At 54.8% G+C, this 23,324-nt stretch overlaps 1 protein-coding gene across 1 annotated transcript in view; it reads left to right on the forward strand.

Annotated features, from left to right (window-relative positions):
* Window positions 1–23,324, forward strand: part of LOC105464043 (laminin subunit gamma 3) — a 90,256-nt gene that overhangs the window by 15,349 nt on the left and 51,583 nt on the right. The window contains exons 2-7 of the mRNA XM_011711666.3: window positions 3,386–3,690; window positions 9,170–9,300; window positions 13,628–13,794; window positions 17,056–17,244; window positions 17,322–17,439; window positions 19,873–19,971. Coding sequence (XP_011709968.2) covers window positions 3,386–3,690; window positions 9,170–9,300; window positions 13,628–13,794; window positions 17,056–17,244; window positions 17,322–17,439; window positions 19,873–19,971 — 1,009 coding nt within the window. The remainder of the gene's footprint in view (window positions 1–3,385; window positions 3,691–9,169; window positions 9,301–13,627; window positions 13,795–17,055; window positions 17,245–17,321; window positions 17,440–19,872; window positions 19,972–23,324) is intronic.

Genomic DNA, 23,324 nt, shown 5'->3' on the forward strand with positions numbered 1-23,324 from the left:
GTTATGTGTTTTCATTTCTCTTGAGTATATGCTGAGGAGTGGAATTGCTGGGTCCTTTGATAACCCCATGTCTAACATTTTGAGGAACTGCTGGGCTGTTTTCCAAAGTGGCTGCCCCATTTTACATTCCCGTCAGTGGCGTATGAGGGTTCCAATGCCCCCACTTCCTCACCAACACTTGTTATTATCTCTGTCGACGCTAGCCAGCCTAGTGGGTGTGAAGGGGACCTCATTATGGTTTTGACTTGCATTTCCCCGCTGGCCAATGATGTGGAGCATTTTTTTCTTGTGTTTCTGGGCCATTCATATATCCACTTTGGAGAAATGTCTATTCAAAACCTTTGCCGTTTTTGTTGTTTTCTTTTTTGAGATAGAGTCTCACTGGGTTGCCCAGGTTAGAGTGCCAGGTTCTCACTTGGTTGCCCAGGTTGGAGTGCAGTGGTGTGATCATGGCTCACTGCAGCCTCAACTGCTTGGGTTCAATCAGTCCTCCCACCTCAGCCTCCCAAATAGCCTGGAGGCACAGGCCACCGCGCTCGGCTCATTTTTTATATTTTTTGTAGAAGTGGTGTTTCACCATGTTACCCTGGCTGGTTGCGAACTCCTGGGCTCAAGCAATCTACTTCCCCTTTGCCCGTTTTTAGTCGGGTTGTCTTTTTGAGTGGTAAGTATTCTTTATATATTCTGGGTAAGTCCCTTATCAGATATATGATTTGCAACTATTTTCTCCCACTGTGTGGGTTGCCTTTTCATTTTCTCAGTGGTATTCTTTGAAGGACAGAAGTTTTGGTTTTGATTAAGTCCAGCTTATATATTTTTTCTTTTGTTACCTGTGCTTTTGGTGTCATTTCTAAGAAGGCTCTTCTAGCGCAAAGTCCCAAATATTTACTCCTCTGTTTTCTTCTAAGAAAGAAGTTTTAGCCTTTTTTGTTTGTTTGTTTTGAGACGGAGTCTCGCTCTGTCGCCCAGGCTGGAGTGCAGTGGTTGGATCTCAGCTCACTGCAAGCTCCGCCTCCCGGGTTTATGCCATTCTCCTGCCTCAGCCTCCTGAGTAGCTGGGACTACAGGCGCCTGCCACCACGCCTGGCTGGTTTTTTGTATTTTTTTTTTAGTAGAGACGGGGTTTCACTGTGTTAGCCAGGATGGTCTCGATCTCCTGACCTCGTGATCCGCCCATCTCGGCCTCCCAAAGTGCTGGGATTACAGGCTTGAGCCACTGCGACGGGCCTTTTTTTTTTTTTTTTTTTTTAAAGACAGAGTCTTGCTGTGTTGCCCAGGCTGCAGTGCAATGGCGCGATCTCAGCTCACTGCAACCTCCACCTCCTGGGTTCAAGCAATTCTCCTGCCTCAGCCTCTGAAGTAGCTGGGATTACAGGCGTCCGCCACCATGCCTGGCTAATTCTTGTATTTTTAGTAGAGATGGGGTTTCACCACGTTGGTCAGGCTGGTCTCGAACTCCTGACCTCAGGTGATCCACCCGCCTCGGCCTCCCAAAGTGCTGGGATTACAGACATGAGCCACTGCACCCAGCCTTTTAGCTCTTACCTAGAGTGAAGATGTTTTGGCAGAGGACTAGGGTGGCTTGTCCTTGACACCTAAGGAAGATGGTGATGGCAGTGGGCAGCCTCCTGGGGGTCTCTGGGACCAGGGATGGAAGGATCAGAGAATAGAAAGCCGGCCATGGGGAGGGGACTGGGTGAGTTCTGTGCTGCTCTGGGGAGTGAGAGGCTACTGCCAACGATAGAGATGCAGGAGGGACTCCCTGCGTGGGCCATTCTTCCCTTCATTCATTCATTCCTGCACCAGCACTCAGTGAATGCCTGCCAGGTGTCAGACACCTTGCTAGGTGCTGGGGTGGCAGAGATTACCAAAGAGACACCTGGTGCTGACGATGAGGAGCTCTGTCCAGGGTGGGGAGCCACCGCTGAGCAGGTAACTCTGCAGGAGGCTAGCTGTAGGGTCACATTGCAGGAGGCCCCCTCCCCTGTCTTGGGGGGATGTCAGAGGTGTGGATTAGGGCTTAAGGTTGAGTTGGGCTTCTGCGAGGAGTGGGTACCTGGATGGAGTCCTTAACGTAGGAGGGTAGGGGGAGATAGTGGCATTTCAGGCAGTGGGGAAATTGCCTTTTAAATTCAGGCTGTACTTCCTTCTTATTATTGAAATCATACCCACTCTCAGCGTAGACGCCAGATACTTCCCAGCTCGAACTGTGGAAGGCGGCAGTTCTCCCGCGCCCGCACCCCAGCCTCCCTCTCCGCCTGACTGTCTGAGCCGTTTCTGTTCCCTGATGCATCCTTATCTCCCAGCCCTGTGCCTGCACTGCTGCGTCGGGGTTTTTCTCTTTTTAGGCATTGCCTGTTGACATCCCATGAGGGAAGAGGAGGAATTGGGAACCCCCTTCCCTCTACCACAGCCACCCTTCCTACTCCAGGGTAGCTGAGTCATTGTGATGCAGTCAGGTCCGCTGTTGAGGACGCTTCCAGGGTGGAGCGCAGGGCAGGCAGGGGCCTAAAGCCTGCAGATCCCCCAACTGGATGTCGGGGGCATGTGGGGGAGTGGGGCTAAAGCCCAGGGAAGGGAGAGGCCGCTGGAAGCTGGGGGTTCAGGGAGCAAGCAGAGGGGCTCAGGAGGAGGCCAAGGCAGGCAAGGGAGAGGAGAGCAGGTGGAGGCCCCAGGACAGGGGACTTTCGAGGTGACGAGCATGATCAGAGGCCCAGGAAAGGAGGCGTGATCAGGGGCCCCTGGCTGTGGCCACGGGGGCTGTGAGTGAGGTGACTTTGCAAGTACAGTGTCTTCTGTGGAGTGGCCCAGAGAAGCTGAATTGTAGTAGGTTGGAGGTTGAGTTGGGAGATGAGGCTGTGGGGCAGTGGATTTACACCTGTCTTGGGAAATTTGGAAGATAGAAACTTGGAGCAATAAGGGGTCCAGGGAGGATTTCGTGAGGATTAGGAGATCTGTAGTCATTGCAAGGGAATGAGGCCGAAGGCACAGTGCAAGGATTGGCTTTGGTGGGGTACAGTAAAAGAAATAACTTTCTAATAGTAGAGCAGGCTTTCTTAGAATGTGGCAACATCCCATTGCTGGAGATACTTGAGCAAAAAGAGATGGCTGCCTATCAGGGGTGTTGCAACGGAGATTCCTGTGCAGGGTGGCAAGTTGACCCGGAAAAGGAACAGCAAATACTTGGGAAGCATGCGGGCATTGTCCTTCCCAGTGCCCCAACAGGCATCACGAATGGAGGGTGGCATGCCCTGTCCCGAGCTCTAGACAGCTTCCAATGATCCATCCACGCTAGTGCATGCAGTACAGCCGTCTGCCCTCCCTGGACCAGGATTCCATTCCTCCCACCCCTTCCATAAAACGGGCCCTGTCTTCCTGGCTGCAGGGAAGGCTTACGAGATCACGTATGTGAGGCTAAAGTTCCACACCAGTCGCCCTGAGAGCTTCGCCATCTACAAGCGCAGCCGCGCCGACGGCCCGTGGGAGCCCTACCAGTTCTACAGTGCCTCCTGTCAGAAGACTTACGGCCGGCCCGAGGGCCAGTACCTGCGCCCTGGCGAGGATGAGCGCGTGGCCTTCTGCACCTCAGAGTTCAGCGACATCTCCCCGCTGAGTGGGGGCAATGTGGCCTTCTCCACCCTGGAGGGCCGGCCCAGCGCCTACAACTTCGAGGAGAGCCCTGGGCTGCAGGTGAGAGAGGAGTGGGGCTTGGGGCGTCGGGACGGGGTTGGGATTGGGTCATGGCAGTAGGAGGGTCTGATGTGCCAGGACACACAGGGTGGGGGACCTGCAAAACCCCATGTTTATTTTATTTTATTTTTTTTTCTGAGTCTTGCTCTGTCGCCCAGGCTGGGGTGCAGTGGCGCAATCTCTGTTCACTGAAACCTCCGCCTCCTGGGTTCAAGCTATTCTGCCTCAGCTTCCCAAGTAACTGAGATTACAGGTGCCTGCCACGACGCCTGGCTGATTCTTTTTTGTATTTTTAGTAGAGACGAAGGTTTCGCCATGTTGGCCAGGCTGGTCTTGAACTCCTGACATTAAGGGATCCACCCGCCTCGGCCTCCCAAAGTGCTGGGATTACAGGCGTGAGCCACTGTGCCCGGCTGACCAGCAGCACTTTCTGTGATGACGGAAAGCACCTCTAGCTGCATTGTCCCATGTGGTGTCGCCAGCCACCATGAGATGTGGCCAGCACACCTGAGGAACTGGATTTTATATTTTATTTAATTTTAATACATTTTAACTTAGATAGCCACATGTGGCCCGTGGCTGCCACGTTGGAGAGACCGCTGCAGGGTGGTGGGAAGGCACACACTGTGACCAGTGTGGTGCTTGGCACGTAGGGCGTACCCACCCATGCTCTGGAGATATGCGTGCATGACAGCTCCCCGTCCTTGTCCTCACGGTAGAGAGGACGGCAGGCCTGTGGCCATGTCGGTCCATTCAGGGCCCTCCAGTTCAGCCCACACAGGTCCACCCAGGTGTGTGGACCTGCCGGTATCGGCACCCATCTGTGTCCACGTTACTGTGTGTCCATAGCTGTCCATCTACACATAAGTGTGTTGGGCAGCTCTCCAGTCCACCGGTCCCCAGCCCCTGACTGCAGACTGGTACTGGTCCGAGGCCTGTTAGGAACTGAGTCACAGCGGGAGGTGAGCGGCGGGCAGGTGAGCATTCCAGCCTGAGCTCCGCCTCCTGTCAGATCAGCTGCTTGTGGCATCGGATTCTCCCAGGAGCAACTGGGTTGCATGTCCTCATGAGAATCTAATGCCTGATGGTCTGAGATGGAACAGTTTCATCCCAAACCACCGCCTACCCTGTTCGTGGAAAAAATTGTCTTCCACAAAACCTGTTCCTGGTGCCAAAAAGGTTGGAGACTGCTGCTCTAGTCCATTTCCCCGGGTTCGGACCCAAGATGTGTCTGAACCCGGGGAACCTGCCCTCTCCTCCCCTCCAGACTTTCAGAGCATCTCCTTTGCCCATCTGGGATAACGAGGGAACCAGGGTTAGAATCCTGCTTCCAGAGGGGACACCGAGACCCAAAAAGAAGTTGCATCCTGTCAGCAATGTGCAGCACGAGAACACGTGGAGCCGGCTGTGCCGGGGTCCCCAGGATCACCCTTGGGTTTAGTGATTCACTATAAGGACTCATGGAACTCAGAAAAGCTGTGAGGTTCAGAGCTGCAATTTTTTGCAATGAAAGGCTACCGGCTAACATCAGCCAGGGGAGAGGCGCACGGCCAGGTGACAGGAGGGACCAGGCTTTGAGCGTCCAGCTATTCTCCCAATGCAGTGGAGTCACACACACAGCACCTATTTCCCCAGAGCCACGTGTGACCGTGTGCACAGAGTACTGCCAACCTGGAAGGCCAGAGTTTTATTTTTAATTTTTTTTTTTTTTTTTGAGACAGAGTCTTGCTCTATTGCCCAGGCTGGAGTGCAGTGGCCGGATCTCAGCTCACTGCAAGCTCCGCTTCCGGGTTTACGCCATTCTCCTGCCTCAGCCTCCCGAGTAGCTGGGACTACAGACGCCTGCCACCTCACCCGGCTAGTTTTTTGTGTTTTTTTTTTTAGTAGAGACGGGGTTTCACCGTGTTAGCCAGGATGGTCTCGATCTCCTGACCTCGTGATCTGCCCGTCTTGGCCTCCCAAAGTGCTGGGATTACAGGCTTCAGCCACCGTGCCCGGCCATTTTTTTTTTTCTTAGACAGTGACCTCGTCTCACTATGCTGCCCAGGGTGGTCTCGAACTCCTGGGCTCAAGCGATCCTCCCACCTCAGCCGCCCAAAGTGCTAGGCTTAAAGGTGTGAGCCACCACACCTGGCCTGAAGTCCAGTGTTTTTACTGGAGGTTGGCAGTGTAGACACAGCTGACCGCCTGTGTGGCTGACCTGTCTCCAGCCCCTCCAGAGGTGAAGCCGATTCTGTGTGGCCCAAGGCCCCCACCGCAAATCAATTTATCGGCATAGACTGTGTAGTGTGGCCAAGGGAAGTCACTCTTACCAGGTGGGACATCCAAGGATATGGAGGTGACTCCCTTGGGTCCTGGGCAAAGGGCCAGGCCCCTCTTCAGGCAAGCCAAATCCTTTATCACACAGAACCACATCTGCAGACCTCCAGGCCCTGCTTATCCCACTAAAAATGTACACACGTCACCATGATTTTGTTTACAAATTACAATTTCTTCTCCATGGGCTCCAAAGCTCTGTGGGTTAGAAAACGTCAGCTGAGATCAGATGAAGACAGGCAGGGAGGGCCGGCCCCTGCTCCCACCTGCGTCTGTGCAGCCACCACCCCGGGGACATCCTTGGCCATTGGAGGTTTTCTGTCTCGTTGCCTCGTGTGTTCTGGACACTGTCCCTGATGGAGAGATGATCTTTTGAGAAATGTCTCCCCTGCTGCTTCTGGATAGAAACCAAGAGCAGAGGCCGGGCGCGGTGGCTCAAGCCTGTAATCCCATCACTTTGGGAGGCCGAGACGGGCGGATCACGAGGTCAGGAGATCGAGACCATCCTGGCTAACACGGTGAAACCCCGTCTCTACTAAAAAATACAAAAAAGTAGCCAGGCGAGGTGGCGGGCGCCTGTAGTCCCAGCTACTTGGGAGGCTGAGGCAGGAGAATGGCGTAAACCCGGGAGGCGGAGCTTGCAGTGAGCTGAGATCCGGCCACTGCACTCCAGCCTGGGCGACAGAGCGAGACTCCGTCTCAAAAAAAAAAAAGAAACTAAGAGCAAAGCAGGACAAAGAGAGGCAAGTCCACCTTGCTCTTTCTTCCTGATGCTCCCCTGGACACATTTAGGGGGCAGGTGCTTTCTCAGAGGACACAGAGCTTGGAAGGAAGGATGTGGCTGCTGGGTCTTGGGCCCCTCTGACCCCCATGGAGCGGCCTAGGACTTTGGAGGAGAAGGCCGACCTGGCTGTTGCAGAGTAAGACCGCCAGAGTTGAGTGGCCGCCTGAGCACCCCTTGGACATACAGCCCAAGTTGTCCACCTCCTGCTTCTCCTTCATACCACGGCCTGAGTCCTGGGATCCATCCAGAATCAACTCCAGCACCTACTTGTAGCTTAAACTGGAGTTCCAGTGCCTGGGGTCAGTGGGGCTTGCCCTAAAATGATTTTTTTTTTTTTTTTTTTTGAGACAGTTTCACTCTGTTGCCCAGGCTAGAGTGCAGTGGCACGATCTTGGCTCCCTGCAACCCCCTGCCTCCAAGGTTCAAGCAATTTCTCTCACCTCAGCCTCCCAAGTAGCTGGGACTGCAGGTGTGCGCCACCCCACTGGCTAATTTTTGTGTTTTTAGTAGAGACGGGGTTTCGCCATGTTGCCCCGGCTGGTCTTGAACTCCTGGTCTCAAGGGGTCTGCCCGCCTCGGCTTCCCAAAGTGCTGAGATTACAAGTATATGTCATGGTGCCAGGCCCTAAAATGACCTTTAAGGCACCAAGACATGCCCCCTGCAATTGAGGCTAAGGCTTCTCTCTCCCAGTGTCCATCCTATGTCCCAGAGATTTTGATCCCACTCCTTTACTGCCATTGTCCTTGCAGACTGATGGATTGGGTCACAGGCCAGGAAGTAGAGGCAGGAGACCTTGGGCAGGTCATTGCTGTCTCTGGGCCCCACTGGCATGATAAGGGCATTGGGGTAGACACAGCTGGGGCAGACCAACCTAGTGGTTAAAGCTGGGACCCTGGGATCAGGTAGACCAGAATCCCGGCTCTGCCATGCATGGGCCGTGCAAGTTACCCTATCTGAGCCTCAGTCTCCTCATCTCTAAATGGGGTTAATAACAATACGTACTCCAGGGTTACTGTGAGGCCTGAGCGCTAACCACACAATATGTGTCAGTAGCCGCTGCACCTCCTAGCTCTGACATCCAGTTGGTTTGAGTTCTCCAGGTGGCACTTTTTTCTGGAGAAGGAAGCGTCGCGGTGCCTTCAGCTCTGGACTGCTGGGCTTCCCCACCCCAGGCCTTAGCTCCTCGTTCGGCAGCATCAGAACCTGGGCACTTGTTAGAAATGCAAGCTCCCTGGCTCCACCGCTGACCTCTGAATCAGAAGCTGCACTTTAACCAGATCCCTGAATGCACGCTGACCTTTGGGAAGTGCATCCTGGGGTGATCCGGGCCTGCGCACTGCCACTTTAGTGTTTGGGTGCTGGACCCCTCTTCTCAGCCGAGGCATCCTCCAGCAGAGTCCCCGGGTGCCTGGCGGTAGCTCCGGTTGCCGAGCTGTGGGGGAGCAGGAGGGGCTGCAGGCCTGAGTCACGCTGGGGCAAAAAGACGACCTGCCAGGAGCTCATTTTCTGTACTGATGGGCCTGATTGCTAAAACAGGGGCTCCTGGGCGGAATCAAAACGCTGATTAATATTCAGCTGGAGCCGCTGCTGCTGATGGTAACAGCAGGCAAATGAAAATGTCAGTCTTCACGTGGGTTTTCCCCGACTCTGTTTCCTCCACGCTCTTCCGTGGGGAAGCTGCTCATTCAGGAATCAGCAGGTATTTCTCGAGCGCCTGCTAGGGTCAGGCAGAGCCCAGGGCTGGGGAAGCAGCGAGAACAAGGGGCCACAAGTCCCTGCTCTCGTGGAAGAGATGTCACCTGGGGCAGGTGACCTGTCCACAACAGCCTGACCCTCAGCATGTGAGAAGCCAAGAAACCCAGGGCCTGCTGCACGCCAGGCCTCACTGAGCAGGGGAGAAGGTCGCGGGGGCACACCGTCCCCCAGCTGTATCCCTGGAATGGGGTGCAGGAGCCCCTGGGAAAAGCCAGGTGACCTGCACAGCGGGGTCTTCAGTGGGCTGCTTCGACCCCTGTCCCTGCCAAACCTCAGCTGCTTCCTGAGCATGGGCCCAACCTCACAGCCAGCGCTGACACTGGCTGCCCTCCTCCAGACACCTTTGTAGGGGAAGTGCTATTTTTGTTCCATTTCACAGATGGGAAAATGAAGGCTCTAAGACATTGAAGTTGCACCAGTCGGTGGCCTAGCACCCAGGTTGGGGTGACCGCCAAAGCACAGCCTCCTTATTTCTGCAGCATTCTCAGAACTGGCCTGAGCTTGACCTGTCCCTGTGTCCCAGGAGCCCCTGGGGCAGCCAGCTGGACCTGCCGGCAGAGTGATAGGGGTAAATACTAAATACTCAGGAACCTGCTGATGGCGCCTTCTCCCCTCTGCCCCAGGAGTGGGTCACCAGCACCGAACTCCTCATCTCTCTAGACCGGCTCAACACGTTTGGGGATGACATCTTCAAGGACCCCAAGGTGCTCCAGTCCTACTACTATGCCGTGTCCGACTTCTCTGTGGGCGGCAGGTAGGCGGGAGAAGGGAGGCAGAGTTCCAGGACCCAGACCCGAGAGCAGAAGGCGGCTGCTGTGTGGGGGCACAGAAGCCAGGTGTGCCCCAGGGGAGAGGGAGGGAGCATCTGCCATTCAAGGCCCTGGGGTTCCCCACCCAGCCCACCTCCTGCCAGGTCCCCTGCATCAGCTGATTTGCCATGTGCCAGACACACTGGGTCTTGGTGCCCATTGATTGTCCCCTCAGCCTGGAGGTTCCTCCCTCCCTCCCTTCCTTCCTCCCTCCCTCCCTTCCTTCCTCCCTCCCTCCCTTCCTTCCTCCCTCTCTCCCTTTTTTCCTTCCTCCCTCCCTTCTTTCTTTGCTCCCTCCCTCCCTTCTTTCTTTCCTCCCTCCCTCCCTTCTTTCTTTTTTTTTTTTTTTTTTTTTTGAGGCGGAGTCTCGCTCTGTCGCCCAGGCTGGAGTGCAGTGGCGCGATCTCGGCTCACTGCAAGCTCCGCCTCCCGGGTTCCCGCCATTCTCCTGCCTCAGCCTCCCGAGTAGCTGGGACAACAGGCGCCGCCACCACGCCCAGCTAATTTTTTTGTATTTTTAGTGGAGACGGGGTTTCATTGTGTTAGCCAGGATGGTCTCGATCTCCTGACCTCGTGATCCGCCCGTGTCGGCCTCCCAAAGTGCTGGGATTACAGGCTTGAGCCACCGCGCCCGGCCTCCCTCCCTTCTTTCTTTCCTCCCTCTCTTCCTACTTTCCTCCCTCCCTCTCTTCCTACTTTCTTTCCTCCCTCCCTCCCTTCCTCCCTTCTTTCCTCCCCCCCTCTCTTCCTACTTTCCTTCCTCCCTCCCTCCCTTCCTTCCTTCCTCCCTCCCTTCCTTCCTTCTCTCACTCTCTTTCTTTCTGAAGGAGTTTTGCTCTTGTTGCCCAGGCTGGAGGGCAGTAGCGCAGTTTCAGCTCACTGCAATCTCCACCTCCCAAGTTCAAGCAATTCTCCTGCCTCAGCCTCCGGAGTAGCTGGGATTACAGGCGTGCACCACCACGCCCAGCTAATTTTATAGTTTTAGTAGAGACTGGGTTTCTCCATGTTGGTCAGGCTGGTCTTGAATTCCCAACCTCAGGTGATCTGCCTGCCTTGGCCTCCCAAAGGGCTGGGATTACAGGTATGAGCCACAGCCCCCTTCCCCTTTCTAGTATGGGAATATTACTGGCTCCTCTCTGGCCCCTGGTCCTGGTCCTGGTCCTACACACCCTTAGCACCCGTCAGTGCCCTGGGCAGTTTGTCTCTCCTCCAACATCTGTCCCCTCTAGGAGGCAGGGGCTGCCCAGGAGGAAGAGGCCCATCTCTCACCTCAAGTCCCAGGGCCTGTCTTGCACATGGCCACCTGGCAGTGGGTGCCCAGGGAGGGCTGTGGGACAAGGGAGGCACGAACGTCTTCCATGTCAAGGTTTCTCAGGTTTCTTTGAAAGGAGAGAGGAAAACAGGTGCCTTCCTGCCCCAGTCACATGGGGACGGCAGACACTGATCAGATTGCTCCCCAGTGAACACATCAGCCCGCGCCAGGATGACAAGGAAGGGGAGGAAAGGGAGAGCATGTGCCTGGGCTCAGGGAGGACAGGAGCTGGCGCTGCAGAAGGGACCCGGGAGTGGGAAGGCTGGGGTTGAGGACCAGGGGACGGCCAGTGTGGCTGGGTGGAGGGTAGGCAGGCAGACGTGGAGAGGTTGGCAGAGTGTCGAGGCCTGGGCGGGTTTAGCCTCACCCGGCAGTCAAGAGGAAGCTGTGGAAGGATTTGGTCAGGGTAGTAACAGTCAGATTTTTAAAACACCCCCAAACCCCTGACAGCCAAGTGGGGCGGATAAGAGGAGAGAGGAAGTTGAATGTCAGGAATCAGGGTGGGAGGTGGCAGCTTGGACCAGAGGGCTGGGGTTGGGGGAGCATGGGTCTGAACGCAATTGAGGATGGAAACACAGCTCTGTGTGTGAACCATGGGTCTTGGGAGTGGGGAGTGGGGATGACACCGGACTCTGGGCCTCCACAGTTCAGAGGCACTTGGGTGGCATTAGAGAGATGGAGAAGGGGGCAGCATGAGGCTCAAATGCCTGCTTTGGGTGTGTGAGCTCCAGGGAAGGCCAGGGCTCGTCACTGAGAGCCCCTACGGCCATGAGGATCCCCCTGCTCCAACCTGCCCCCTATGTGAGTCAGCGGGAGGAGCTCCCCAGGGAAGGCGGCCGTGAGCTCCAGTGCCTGCTGTCAGGGAACTTTGGGCCAGAGGACATCCAGGTTCCAGCTGCCAGAACCAGACGACCCTCAGACCGCAGCTGACTGCTCATGGCAGGGGACAGGTGGCCCCAACAACCTGTGTTCACAGTGGAGCCCGTGGGGTCTCAGTCTCCTTTCCCGGGTCAGAGGGCGGGTTGCAGCATCCCCTCCAAGGCAGGGGCAGTCCCTTGTCACTTCCCTGGTGACCACTGTCCCAGGATTGCCTGGCGCCTGCTTCACCCCAAGAAACCCTGGGGTGCTGCCTGCCTAACCTGGACCCTGAGTGGAAGCCGTGCCACGTGCCCTGCCACACACTGTGTCCCCATATCAGCTAAAGCACCTGGAGTCCCAACAGCAGTTGGCAATTGGTCAACACCCGCTGAGGGTAGAGCGTGGAATGTGGCTTAGGGGAGCCACCGAGTGGCCACAGAGGAGTGTCCAGGAGCTAAGGGTCCACGTACGTAGAGTCGGCAAGGACGGGCTTCAGGTCCAGCTCAGCCACTTAGCATCTGTCAGTTCCAAGGCCTGAGCCTGATGCCTCCTGTGTGAAATGGGGACACTAATGTCCCTCCCACCTCCGGTGAGGCTCTAGGGAGAAGCTACTGCCTTGGCCAGGGGCAGAAGCCATGGCCTCTGAACAGCTCGGGACAGGGACAGTGGTTGGGACAGGGACAATCACTCACAGAGTCAGGCTCTGCCGAGCATGCCGCGGGCTCCCAGGGCACCCCTGTTCCTGCCTGATTCCACCCATCTCTTGACCCTGGGTGTGGAATGGGGACACAGGCCGGGGCTGCTCTCAAAGATGCTGTATTCGCCCATTCTTGTACTGCTGTAAACACCTGAGATGGCTATTTATTTATTTATTTATTTATTTATTTTTGAGACAGAGTTTCACTCTTGTTGTCCAGGCTGGAGTGCAATGGCACGATCTCAGCTCACTGCAACCTCTGCCTCCCGGGTTCAAGCGATTCTCCTGCCTCAGCCTCCAGAGTAGCTGGGGTTATAGGCATGCGCTGCCACACCTGGCTAATTTTGTATTTTTAGTAGAGACTGGGTTTCTCCATGTTGGTCAGGCTGGTCTCGAACTCCTGACCTCAGGTGATTCGCCCGCCTTGCCCTCCCAAAGTGCTGGGATTACAGGCATGAGCCACCACGCGCAGCTGACGGTAATTTATTAAAAGAGGTTTAATTGGCTCACAGTTCTACGGGCCGTACAGGAAACATGGTGCTGGCATCTGCTTGGCTTCTGGGGAGGCCTCAGGAAACTTACAACTTAAAATCATGGTGGAAGGTGAAGAAGGAGCAGGCCCATCACATGGCCAGAGCAGGAGCAAGAGAGGGAGCAGGGGACAGGGTGGGGCGGAGGGGCGGGTGCCACACACTGCTAAACAACCAAATCTCATGAGAACTCACTCACTTTACAGTGCCGAGCGGGGAGGGTGCTGAACCATTCAGGAGAATTCCAACCTCATGATCCGATCACCTCTCACCCAGGCCCCACCTCCAACACTGGGGATTATAGTTTGACATGAGATTTGGTGGGGACACAGATCCAAACCATATCAGACATAGACTTACAGGGGATTTGGAGGGACTCGGGGGCTGTCCCTGTTTGGGGTGTCCTCTTTCCTGCCCTTTGGGACACCGTTAAGGGATAGCTGCTGGAGGCGGTCCCCTCAGCCCCCCACACCTGTGCCGCTGTGACTGCCGGCTCACTCTCCACTCGGGAGGCTAAGGTGACTTCTTCCTGGGTCCCTCTCAGCCCCCAGGTGGGGCTCCTGCCAGGTAGAAGCGTTCTGTGGCGGGCACTTGCTAGCTGGTGGCTTTGGGCAGCTTCACCCTGCCTCACTTTGCCCATCCATTATATGGGGGTGGTAACAGGCTGGTGAAGACGGAATAGGTTTGTTCCAGAGCTCACCAGCACAGTCAGTTCTCTGTTACTGCTGCCCCCAGGGCACATAGGTGTTCAGTGAGGGCCAAGATTGAGGGTGGAGTCTGGCTCACACCTGCAAACAGGGGCTACCTGGTGACTAACCCCTTATCTGCCCTGCCGGCACCTGCGGGTCCCCTTCCTCCTCCCTGTCTTTTCCCAGGTGCAAGTGCAACGGGCATGCCAGCGAGTGTGGCCCCGACGCGGCGGGCCAGTTGGCCTGCCGGTGCCAGCACAACACCACCGGCATAGACTGTGAGCGCTGCCTGCCCATCTTCCAGGACCGTCCGTGGGCCCGGGGCACTGCTGAGGCTGCCCACGAGTGTCTGCGTGAGTGTCACGGGGCATCAGGGACCTGAGGCTGGTGTTGCAGGTGGGGAAACGAACTCCCCCGAAACCTCACAGTAGTGGCTCCTCCTGGGTATGCCTGGGGGGCAGCTCGGGGTCTCTCCGCTGCTGCAGAGATGAGGAGGAGCGGAAGGGGAGCCTGGGGAGGGGGTGTGTTTAAGCCTCGGTCTGTCCTCCACTAAGTAGCTCAATCTTGGCCCTCACTGAACACCTACTATGTGCCCTGGGGGCAGCAGTAACAGAGAACTGACTGTGCTGGTGAGCTCTGGAACAAACCCATGCAGAGGCGCCTGTGGTGGGAGGGCCGGAAGGTCCCTGACTTACTTCTTTGTGTTAACCGCTCCCACCCCAGCTGTTAATCAGAATCAGGCTACCCCACAAGCAAGGGGGTGCCGACGGCCCACCCAGACTCTTCCACGGGCCCCCAGGCAGCCCTTTGGTGTCCCAGCCCCCATGCGATGTGGCTTTGACCACCTAACCTCAGAGAAGCGCTGGAGAGAGGATGATGCCATCATGTCGTCTCCAGGGACGCAGGCCAAGAGCAGGGACCCCCTGACTTCCCTTCTGGCTACGGCGCCGGCTGCAAGACCCACCCTGTGCCCAGACAGCCTGGTCTCCTCCAGGTTTTCCATGCACAGCCGCTGTTGCTGGGTGCTGGATCCCAGCTGGTGCTGGTGCTGCTGGCAGGAGACACATCTTCATTCACAGGCCCGCCAGGCTCGCTGGGCGGGCAGCTTGGCCTCTGGGCCCCACTGTCCTCTTGGGCCTGGGCCACTGGTGACCATAACCGGGGCTGGGCCGGGGGGGCGGGGGGCTTGTTCTGAGGGTGGGGCGCTGTCTGCAGGAGCTGCCCTTGCTGGCCTACCTCCACCAGGGAGTCCTGGGGCCAAGGAAGCTGTGCTGGCTGGCTTCCACCGTCCCAGCCTGCTGCTGTCTCCGTGGTGGGGACACAGAGGCCAGACTGCTTCTACCATGTCCTCAGCCGTGTGGTCACATCTATGTCTCTCAGTCAGCAGCCTGGGAGCCAGGGTTTCATGCTTGACCCTTCATCCCCACCCTCACCCGCAGCTGAGACAGACCCGAGCCCTGAATTCTGGCCCATCAGCATCGCTCCAGTCTGTCTAACTTCTGTCCATTGCAGCCAATGCCTTGGGCCTGGGACTGCCTCCTCTCCCTGCACACCTAAAGTTTCCTCTTCCCTGCTCTCCATGCTCCCAACGCTCCCCTGCCTGCAGCTAAGGCTCTTTTCTTTCTTTCTTTCTTTCTTTTTTTTTTTCTGAGACGGAGTCTTGCTCTGTCGCCCAGGCTGGACTGCAGTGGCCAGATCTCAGCTCACTGGAAGCTCCGCCTCCCGGGTTTACGCCATTCTCCTGCCTCAGCCTCCCGAGTAGCTGGGACTACAGGTGCCCGCCACCTTGCCTGGCTAGTTTTTTGTATTTTTTAGTAGAGACGGGGTTTCACCATGTTAGCCAGGATGGTCTCGATCTCCTGACTTTGTGATCCGCCCATCTGGGCCTCCCAAAGTGCTGGGATTACAGGCTTGAGCCACCACGCCCAGCCATGGCTCTTTTCTTGAAACAAGGCCTCACTCTGTCACCCAGGCTGGAGTGCAGTGGCACAGTCATAGCTCACTGCAGCCTCGAATTCCTGGGTGTGTGTTCCTCCCACCTCAGCCTCCAGAGTAGCTGAGACTACAGGCACATATCACCATGCCAAGCAATGTTTTGTAGAGATAGGTTCTCACTGTTGCCCAGGCTGGTCTTTAAACTCCTGGGCTCAAGCAGTCCTCCTACCTTACCTCCCAAAGTGCTGGGATCACAGGCGTGAGCCATGGCACTGGGCCAGGGCTTTCTAAAGGACAAATTTAATAACATCCATCCCCTGCTTAAACCTTCCCATGGCTCCCCCTTTGCTCCCAGCTAACGTCCACTAACCACGGCAGCCCAGCTTCCCTGGAGCAAGCTCTGCTAGCCTCTGACTTCACAACTGCCTCTGCACTGCAGGCCCCCACTGCACAATGTCCCCGCTTCCCTGCCATCACACGACATGCCGCCTGCAGCCAGCCTCATGGCACACCCACACCAGGCCATGCTTCTATCTCTGGATGTGGGGTATCTCCTGGGCTTTTGCCCCGTGTCTGTGATGCCCTTCCCGCTTCCTCTTCCTCTGCCTGGCCTATTCCTCACTGCTCAGCCTTCAGATTCAGCGCGGCTGTGACTTCTTTTTCTTTTTTTTTTTTTTTGAGATGGAGTCTTGCTCTGTCGCCCAGACTGGAGTGCAGTAGTGCGATCTCGGCTCACTGCAAGCTCCGCCTTCCAGGTTCACGCCATTCTCCTGCCTCAGGCTCCCGAGTAGCTGGGACTACAGGCACCCACCACCATGCCCGGCTACTTTTTTTTTTTTTTGTATTTTTAGTAGAGACAGGGTTTCACCGTGTTAGCCAGGATGGTCTCAATCTTCTGACCTTGTGATCTGCCCGCCTCGGCCTCCCAAAGTGCTGGGATTATAGGCGTGAGCCACCGCGCCCGGCCACGGCTGTGACTTCTTCTGGGAAGCCTTGTCCCACCACCCTAGCACAGCCGCAGGGGCCCCTTCTTTCGGCTCCCAAAGCCCCCCGCCTCTCCTGTCCCAGCCCCGCACCTGCAGGGGGTTTGCTTGCTTGCTTGCCGTCTGGCCTGTGGGCAGCATGAGGGCGGCAGGTGTACGTGGCTCCGCACCTTTCATGGATGCACCCCTGAGCTCACTCTGGGAGCCGAGACAGAGCCAGTCCCACACACAGACTTTTAAACATGATTTAATGGGGAAATGAAAGGTGACTTGTGCTTTCTGTACCCCTGAGTGACCTCACACAATAGTGAGATTCACACTGTTATTATGGCTTGGAGGACCTACAGGAGATTTTGGAGTGAGCCATGCTGCTGCTCCAGAAGGCAGCCAGCCTCTGATCAGTGCCCGTCTATCTGGGTGTATATCCTGGTTGCCTGGGAGGGTCCTCTTTCTGCCTGTTGTTTCGGTGTATTTACTAACGGTGTCCCCTTTGCTCTTAAGCGTGTCCTGTTTTGGAAAATCAATTGAGCAGTGTCTAACCTTGATCAAGCTGGGCCTGAACTCCATTCTGGACCATGCTCTTGCCCTTCTCTTTGCACTGCCTGCTCATGTAGCACAGGGAGGCTGACTGGCACAGATGCCCCCTCCTATCACATCACGGGGGACTCACACACCTTTCCCCGCTCCTGCCCACAGCCTGCAACTGCAGTGGCCGCTCCGAGGAATGCACGTTTGATCGGGAGCTCTTCCGCAGCACAGGCCACGGCGGGCGCTGTCACCACTGCCGTGACCACACAGCCGGGCCACACTGTGAGCGCTGTCAGGAGAATTTCTATCACTGGGACCCGCGGATGCCATGCCAGCCCTGTGACTGCCATTCGGCAGGTGAGTGGGCTCCACATCCCCAGCCTCCAATCCCCGCCCCTCCTGGCCTTCACTGCCCTGTGCCCTTCCTCTCCCAGGCTCTCTGCACCTCCAGTGCGATGACACAGGCACCTGCACCTGCAAGCCCACTGTGACTGGCTGGAAGTGTGATCGCTGTCTGCCCGGGTTCCACTCGCTCAGCGAGGGAGGCTGCAGGTGAGGGCGAGGGACGGCCTAGTATGGACACATTGCACGGAATGACAAGAAGCAGGAGGGACAGGCTGTCAGTAGTGCCTCCCCTCCCCATCCCTTCCTGTCTGCAGCTACCTCATCTTAATCCCGGTGAGGACTGGGGAGGCCAAGAGACAAAAACAGACCATAATGAGACCAGGCTGAGCCCTGTGGCAGCTCAGCGGATCTTGCGGGTGGAGGGCAGGCTTCCTGCAGGAGGCGCTGCATAAGTGCAGGGAGAGGGGAAGGACAGGTGTTTGAGGCGGGGCGGGGGGCACGGGGGACCTCCGGAGGAGCTGTGGATCGGTGGGAAGCAGGAGTGGGTGAGGAGGAGGCTGAGTGGAGGCTGCAGCAGGAACGCCTGGGCAGCCTGCATGGGGATTTGAGTGTGGAGAAGGAGAGCAGGGCAGATTCCAGAGCCCACTGCAAGGAGTTGCTGACAGGACATGGTGACCAGGGGGTCGAAGAGGAAGAAGGGGTGAAGGCTAACCCTCGGGGTTCTCTGGGCCTCTGGATAGCAGGGTGTGCAGTGTAGGGAGTGGGGTGGGAGAGGCTGAGTGTCATCTGGGTATGCTGAGTCTGGGACCCAGTGGGACAGCTGAGGGCAAAGAGGGGCAGGGGCTCCTGGGGTCCGGACCTTACCCCAACACATTTGCCATCACTTGATTGAGAAAGTATACAGTGGTCAAAAAACAAACAAAACAAAAAAGCTGTGATAAATTTAGAAGCACTTTTTTTTTTTTGAGACAGATTCTTGCTTTGTCGACCAGGCTGGAATGCAACAGTGCCATCTTGGCTCACCGCAACCTCAGCCTCCCCGGTTCGAGCAATTCTCTGCCTCAGCCTTCTGAGTAGCTGGGATTACAAGCGTGCACCACCATGCCCAGTATCTCTATTTTTTTTTTTTTTAAGGTGGAGCTTGCTCTGTCACCCAGGCTGGAGTGCAGTAGCGTGATCTCTACTCACTGCAACCTCCGCCTCCCAGACTCAAGTGATCCTCCTGTCTCAGCCTCCTGAGTAGCTGAGACTACAAATGTGCACCACCACGCCCGGCTAAGTTTTGTATTTTTTGGTAGAGATGGGGTTTCGCCATGTTGCCCAGGCTGGTCTCGAGCTCCTGGCCTCAAGTAATCCACCCTCCTTGGCCTCCCAAAGTGCTAATAACAGACGTGAGCCACCGCGCCTGGCCCAGAAGCACTTTTAAGTGAACTTGCTTCGGTTAATAACAGGCATCCTTGTATATTTGAAAGGCAGTAGAAACACGTTGGCGATATCTAGGAGATCTCTGATTCCTCATAAAATATTTGGTCGTTCTGGGCATAAAACTGACCATGAGATGGGGCCTGGCTGTTTCCCTGGGGTCTTTCTGACCTCTGGACCTTTGCACATGCCACACCTCCCACCCCTGCCCCCTCTCCCCAGCCTGTGGCTCACAGCCTCCTGCTCATTCTTCAGGTCTCAACTGAGGGGCCCCTCTCTCTGGACGCCTTCCCTCCCACCTCCCCTCGCCTGCACCCCCAGGCTGAGTCAGAGGCCCTGCAGTGCGGGCATAGCCTCTCGTACATCTCCTATAACACATATCGTGGTACAGGGTCTGTGTAATCTGTCTGTCTACACTGGACTGTGGGATTCACTAGGGAGGAACCATGTCTTGTTAGATGAGTGGATGGATGGAGGGAGGGATGGAAAGATGCATGGATGGGTGAATGAATGGGTGGATAGGTGGCTGCGAGACAGAAAGATGGAAGGATGAATAAGTGGATGGAGGAGTGAGGAGATAGATAGAAAGATTCATGGAGGCCGGGCACGGTGGCTCACTCCTGTAATCCTGGCACTTTGGGAGGCTGAGGCAGGTGGATCACCTTAGGTCACAAGTTCAAGACCAGTCTAGCCAATATTGTGAAACCCTGTCTGTACTAAAAATACAAAAATTAGCTGGGCGTGGTGGTGCATGACTATAATTCTAGCTACTCGGGAGGCTGAGACAGGAGAATCACTTGAACCCAGGAGGCAGAGGTTGCAGTGAGCCGAGATCGTGACACTGCACTCTAGCCTGAGTGGCAAAGTGTAACTCTGTCTCAAAAAAAAAAAAAAAAAAAAAAAAGGAAAGAAAAGAAAGAAAAAGAGAAAGAAAGAAAAGAAGAGAAAAGAAAAGAGATTGGTTCATGGATGATGAGTGAGTGTGTGGATGAAGATGGAAGGGTCCTGGATGGTATGTGCTCGTGGGCAGATGGACCAGTGTACCAGTGATGGATAGGTCACTTCCTTGGCAAGATGGGAACAGTAAAGCCAGGTAAGGCTCCTGCATCAGCCTCACTCCTGATGTTGGGAGCAGGGAATGCTCCCTTCCCAGGATGAGCTGTACCCACTCTGAAGTTGCTCATTGCCCGTTTTCCCCTTGTCCTGTCTCTTTGGCAGACCCTGCACCTGCAATCCCGCTGGCAGCCTGGACACCTGTGACCCCCACAGTGGGCGCTGCCCCTGCAAAGAGAATGTGGAAGGCAACCTATGTGACAGGTGTGTGAGCTAATCCAGCAGTAAGCTTGCTGGAAGTGACCTGGGGGCTCACTGATGAGGTACAAAAGCTGTGGAGTGTGGGAGGAGCAAGGGGCACAGTCTTCATGGACTTGGGTGACCTTGTCACCCTGTGCCCTTCCTGGAGCACCATGTATCTGTCATACAGGAAGTTACTCAAAAGCTTTATGGCACTGTTTATGCTTTGATCCAACACCACTGATTATTCATAAGCTGAGAAAATACATGTCTTAGCTTAGAATCCTGAAAAGAAAGAGCTGGAAGAATAGGAGAGACCATCTAATCCAGGGATAGCAAATACATGGTGCTCGTACTACCACGTACTGTGGCAGACATCACTAATGGAGCACTATCACAGCCCTCCCCTTTCACACTCACTGCAGACATAGCTAATGGAGCACTATCACAACCCGCCCTTTTCACACCCACAGCAAAACATCACTCATGGAGTATTATCAACCCTCCCCTTTCACATCCATGACTGACACCACTAATGGAGCACTATCACAATCCTTTCACACCCACAGCAGACATCACTAATGGAGCCCTGTCACAGCCCTCCCTTTTCACACTCATGGTAGACATTACTCATGCAGCACTGTCAATACACCCCTTTCACACCCACAGCAGACATCACTAATGTTATACCCATGGTAAAGATCACTAAAGGAGCACTACCACAGTCTTCCGCTTTCTTACCCACAGCAGATATCACTAATGGAGCACTATCAAAACCCTCCCTTTTCACACTCATGGCAGACATCACTCATGGAGCATTGTCAACGTACCCCTTTCACACCCACAGCAGACATCACTAATGGTATAACCATGGCAAACATCACTAAGGGAGAACTATCACAACCTCCCCCTTTCACACCCACAGCAGGCATCACTAATGGAGCATTATCAACCCTTGCCTTTCACAGCCACGGCAGACATCACTAATGGAGCCCTATCAACCTTTCCCTTTCATAGCCATTGCAGACATCACTAATGGAGCACTACTACAACCCTTCTTTTTCACTACCACAGCAGACATCACTCATCACACACAGACATCACACACCCCTTTCACACCCACAGCAGACACCACTAATGGCATACCCACGGCAGACATCACTAAGGGAGCACTGTCACAACCCTCCCCTTTCATACCCACAGCAGACATCACTAATGGAGCACTATCAACCCTCCCCTTTCACCACGGCAGACATCACTAATGGCATACCCACGGCAGACATCACTAAGGGAACACTATCACAACCCTCCCCTTTCACACCCACAACAGACATCACTAATGGGGCACAACAGTCTTGGCCATGAGCCCTACTACAACCTCAGGATCCTTCTTAACACCCTGCTTCAGGAAGCCCCTACCCATTGAGCTGGATTTTGAGCCTGTCTGCCATCTTTGCAGTCTGATCATGGTACAAATGGGGCTTCTGAAGCTCTGCAAGTCAAAGGGGCTCTCCCAATGCCACGAAGTTCATAAACTTCCTCTTTCAAGTGTTCAAGAGGCCTTCAAGCTCCAGCAGTGCAGCCAGCAGACAAACATGGGTTTAGCTCCTTGGGTACACACTATCTCTTCTTCCTGGCTTTGTGTCTGACATTCCCCAGAGCTGTTTGGAGAAATGGCTGATTCTGGGGCTGGGGCTGGAAAAAGACAAGATAAGTCCAAGGCGTCTTATAGTGCCAGGAAGCAAGGAAATGCTGAAAAACAGAGACAGACACAAACAAAACAACCCAAACCAGAATGCAGGCCCATGTCAAAAGGACACAGGAGCCGACATGAAAGAGCTCTCAGGGCTGAAACAATTTGAGCAACAAAATAAACAACGATAGTATTGGATTATAACCCAGAGAATAAAGTCAAATCCACAAATCCATCCTGATGTAAATAGACGATTGAATACATAAATAGATGGGGATGAAGGGACAAACTTTCCTTGCAGAAGAATTCCAAGTGATGAATGTAGAAATGAAGGAACTAGAGAACCACTGTTCAAACTTCACAGCGGTAATTGCTACAGGCAAGAGCTGCTGATGAATGCTGACATTGGTGGGCAGAACTTTAAGGAAAGGGGGGACATTTGCATAGCCTCAAAATATCTTTTAATTACTGGGGTGGCTTGAACATCTGTCCATGGGTTCTTTGATACTCTTCCCTCCAGGAAGTCGAGCTTAATCCCCCTCTTTTTGAGACTGGGCTGCATTTAGTGACTTGCTGCATTTTTTTGTTTTTGTTTTTTTTGAGATGGAGTTTCGCTCTTTCACCCAGCCTGGAGTGAAGTGGTGTGATCTCGGCTCACTGCAACCTCTGTCTCCTGGGTTCAAGTGATTCTCCTGCCTCAGTCTCCCAAGTAGCTGGGATTATAGGCGCCCACCACCATGCCTGGCTAATTTTTGTGTTTTTAGTAGAGATGGGGTTTCACCATGTTGGCCAGGCTGGTCTCGAACTCCTGACCTCAGGTGATCCACCCGCCTCGGCCTCCCAAAGTACGTGAGCCGGCTGGGCGCAGTGCCTCATGCCTGTAATCCCAGCACTTTGGGAGGCTGAGGTGGGTGGGTCACAAGGTCAGGAGTTCAAGACCAGCCTGGCCAACATAGTGAAACCCCGTCTCTACTAAAAATACAAAAATTAGCCAGGCGTGGTGGCGTACGCCTGTAGTCCCAGGTACTCGGGAGTCTGAGACAGGAGAATCGCTTGAACCCGGGAGACAGAGGTTGCTGAAATCACGCCACTGCACTCCAGCATGAGCAACAGGGCGAGACTTCGTCTCAAAAAATATAAAAATAAAAAATAAATAAAATAATAATTTTTTAAAAAGTGCGTGAGCCACCGTGCCCGGCCTATTCACTGACTTGCTTCTAATGATTGGACCGTGGTGATTGCGCAGTGGAGAAGACTGGCAGACAGCACCCTCAGCAGGTGATGGAAGTCAGCATCGCTTGGATGTCATGTGGGTTTCCTGTGCTCCCACGTGATGTGACAAGAAGGGCACTTCACCTCTGTGTATTTCTTTCCCAAGCCTATAACCCTGGTCTAATCATGAGAAACATCAGATATTCTAAAAATACCTGATCAGTGCTTTTCAAAAAGTGTCAAGATAGTGGCAGATATGGAAAGACCGAGAAGCAGTGATAGGTTGGAGGAGAACAAGGATAACACTAAATGCAATGCCTTGTCCGGGATGGGATCCTGCAGCAGAAACCAGACATTAGAGGAAAAAGTGGAGAAATCCTAATAAAGTCGCTGGGTGTGGTGGCTCAAGCCTGTAATCCCAGCGCTTTGGGAGACTGAGGAGGGCGGATTGCCTGAAGTCAGTTCGAGACCA

The sequence above is a fragment of the Macaca nemestrina genome, chromosome 14, assembly GCF_043159975.1.
Source record: "Macaca nemestrina isolate mMacNem1 chromosome 14, mMacNem.hap1, whole genome shotgun sequence".
NCBI lineage: Eukaryota > Metazoa > Chordata > Mammalia > Primates > Cercopithecidae > Macaca > Macaca nemestrina.